Source organism: Crocuta crocuta, unplaced genomic scaffold (assembly GCF_008692635.1).
Source record: "Crocuta crocuta isolate KB4526 unplaced genomic scaffold, BGI_CrCroc_1.0 scaffold72, whole genome shotgun sequence".
NCBI classification, from domain to species: Eukaryota; Metazoa; Chordata; class Mammalia; order Carnivora; family Hyaenidae; genus Crocuta; species Crocuta crocuta.
In genome coordinates this window covers 8910561-8913827 of record NW_027529427.1, presented here as the reverse complement: position 1 = coordinate 8913827, position 3267 = coordinate 8910561, and the positions used below count along the sequence as shown (strand labels likewise).

The window sequence follows — 3267 nt, the reverse complement described above, 5'->3', positions numbered from 1 at the left end:
CTATGCTGCTGGGCTGCAAGGGACATTCTTTCCCTCATTCCTAGTCTGTCTACTGCTGCTCCAGGAAGGCAGTGAGCCCTTGGCCTTGCCGTTCCAGGAGGACAAGAATATTAGGTGTCCAAATGAACCTTACCCAGTGCCTACTGATTAGCAGGTCTTAGGTAAATATTGTTTTGGATTGAAACCTGCTTAGTTTGTCCCTGTCCCCCAGGATGCCAATGGGTGCTGCCATCCCAAGTGGTATGCGGTGAGAGCACTGGGCTAAGAGAAGTCTAGATCTAACCCTAACTCTGCCCTTAACTGGCTGTGTGACTTGGCGTAAGTTGCTTTACCTCTCTGTCTCTCAGTTTCCAGGCATGGTATGTAAGATATCTAGCACAGACCCTCAGGGTTTATGAGGTCCTTGGTGCTGTGTCTGCCCTTTTCTACATCCTTGTGGGATATTTGCTCTCAAGCCTTTTGTGTTCCTTCTTCTCCTTGTCATGTCTTTGTCAAGCCCTTTCCAGGCTGAAGCAAAGGTGGTGTGTGTGTGTGTGTACACAGATTAGGAAAAAAAAAAACAGCGCAAAGAGGAGATCCCTCCAATACCCAGGTCACTGAATTATTCTTTCATGTACTCGGATTTCTTATCCTTATTATATGTGGCTTTTTATTCAGAGCCTCAGATATGAAAAAATTGTGCTAAAAGATCTCATACAGAAAGTTAATCTAATCTGGGGGCACCTGGGTGGCTCAGTTGTTATGCGTCAGACTCTTGATTTCAGCTCAGGTCATGATCCACGATTTGTGGGATCAATCCCTGCATCGGGGTCTGCCCTGACAGTGTGGAAAGCGCTTGGAATTCATTCTCTCTCTCTCTCTCTCTCTCTCTCTCTCTTTCCCTCTCTCTCTCCCTCTCTCTCTCTCCCTCTCTACTCCTCCCCTGTGTTCTCTCTCTCTCTCTTAAAAGTAAATAAACTTAAAAAAAAAACACAAGAAAAATTTCCCAGAAATACAAAGGATAATGTCACCCTGTCCTGGACGCACCTGTGGGAGGGGGGCTGGGCTGCCAGGTGAGAGCAGGAGGGGAGCACTGTGAGTGGCGAGTGGGCAGGGGTGGGGAGTGGGAACAGACCTGTGAGTGTTCTCTCAGGAGCTCAGTTCTTTGCTTTCATCAGCTGCTTTTGCTCCTTCGACTGCTCTTCATTAACTTGAGCAGAAGGCTTGGCTCAGCTTTCAGGTTAGCTGTTGGCTGGTGTTTTCCCTGGGGGAGAGCTGGGAGGCTGGCTATAATCCCTCGCATTAGCACTTGGCGGCTCCCCAGTCTGCTTCTTAACCTGGACTGTCTCAGGCCTGACGTCCACCGGGTCTGCTGTGGTGCTCACACGTGAGTGCAGCCTGCACCCGCTCTTTCTTCCCCACCTTGCCCCACGTGGCAGGAGAATCTCTCACACTGTGAAGTCTGTAAAGATCAGATCCAAGAACCACTGTCCTATTGAGAGAGGCTTTGCTTCCTCACGCTTTCTGGCGTGCAAAGCTGTGGGGGACAGAACTCTGAATGTGGCCTCAGGAATCCAGCCCAGAAAACCATCATTAGTGGCCTGTACCATGACTAAATGTCCCATGGGAGGTGAAGACAAGAGCTAAGAGGAATTATGATAACACCAGCTGCTTTTAACTGAGCACATACTCTGTGCCAGGCTCTAGGCTAAACCCTTTGAACTCATGACCTCTCTTAATGTAACAGCCTGTTAAGGTAGATATTGGTCCCTTTTTACAGTTGGATAATGTGAGGCTCAGAGAGGGGAAATAACCAAGCTAAGTGGCAGAGCTGAGGCCACCGACCCCAGAGCTCACGTTCGGTCTGGCATGATGATTGGACATATTTTCAAAGGCTGTGTGTGCCAGAGGCAGGTGGAATAGTGCACGATGGTGGTTCTAAATCCCACATTTACCATGGATTAGTTGCACAGACTGGAGAAAACAAGTTTGGCTACAACTGACCCTTATTCAAGAGGCAGATTTAGGGGCAAGGCCTGGGCTCTTCTGTTTCCTTGTCCCTGGTGTCATCTAGAAAGGTGAGCCCCAGAGGCACACGCTCTAATGGCAATGAAATCAAGGCAGGGAACTTGGAGCCCGAAGTATGTGGGGAAGGAGGAAGGGGCTGACAAGCTTCTTGCCTAGCTCTGAGGAGGCCGGGATATTTGCATTATACATGAGCCTTGGATTTTTTTGAGTCCCAAATGCTCTAGTCATTTTTTCTCCCCTAAACTCATAAAGCCATAGCTCTACCTGCTGCCTTACCGAGTTGCTGATGGATATCTAGCCTCAGTCATGGAATAAATCCTAGGGGCTGAGTCAGAAAGAGCTCTGAGCTGGTAGCTGCAGGCCCCTGTGTCTTCTGTCTACAGTGGCCAGTTGTTAACATTCACCATCACCCTCTTTGAGACTTGGTTTTTTATCAAGGTACCCATACCTCTAAAGAGGCCTTTACTTTCCTCTCTGCTAGGTGCATCTTTATTATTTCCAATTCCTGCCTTAAAGACCTCTGAGAATACCAAAAGCCCCACTTGGCTGGGGCCACATAAATAATTCTTTTATCTACCCTCTCTCCCCCAACAGTTATATTCAAAGAACTGCTCCATTCACTGGAAATTGGGACCTCCCTGAGGGTCTATCACTGAAACCAGTTCCGGGCACATGAATATGTAGAAATACATGACTGGGCTGGTCCTTTTATTTATTTATTTTTATTTTTTTTTTAATGTTTTATTTATTTCTAGGAGAGAGAGAGAGACAGCGTGAGCAGGGGAGGGTCAGAGAGAGAGGGAGTCACAGACTGAAACAGGCTCCAGGCTCCGAGCTGACAGTCAGCACAGAGCCCGACGCGGGGCTCGAACCCACGAACCGCGAGATCATGACCCAAGCGAAAGTCGGACGCCCAACCGACTAAGCCACCCAGGCGCCCCTGGGCTGGTCCTTTTAAACCGTATAGCCTGATGTCTTCATTAGTTTTTAAGTGCGTGAAGGAGAGGCAGGATGCCCCAGGCTAGTGGGCACTGGACAGAGGGGAGGGGCCAGAGCTGCCTTTCTGCCTGCAAAAGAAGTGTGCTGACCAGGAGCAGAGGCCTGAACCCGTCGTCCGTGCCTGGTGCTCAGAGGCATGGTCTACACCGAGACCAAGGCTATACAGTTGCTAACGGTTCAGCAGTTCAGCTAGTGGGATCTCTGAACGACTTCCCTAGGAATCCTGTGCTCGGGTTAATCCTCCCAGCACCCCCGCCTCCC

General features: G+C 49.4%; 1 protein-coding gene across 1 annotated transcript in view; it reads left to right on the top strand.

Moving 5' to 3' along the window:
* Positions 1–242: 242 nt before the first annotated feature.
* TMEM121B (transmembrane protein 121B) overlaps positions 243–3267 on the top strand; it is a 4115-nt gene continuing 1090 nt past the window's right edge. The window contains 1 exon segment of the mRNA XM_077759029.1: positions 243–247. Coding sequence (XP_077615155.1) covers positions 243–247 — 5 coding nt within the window.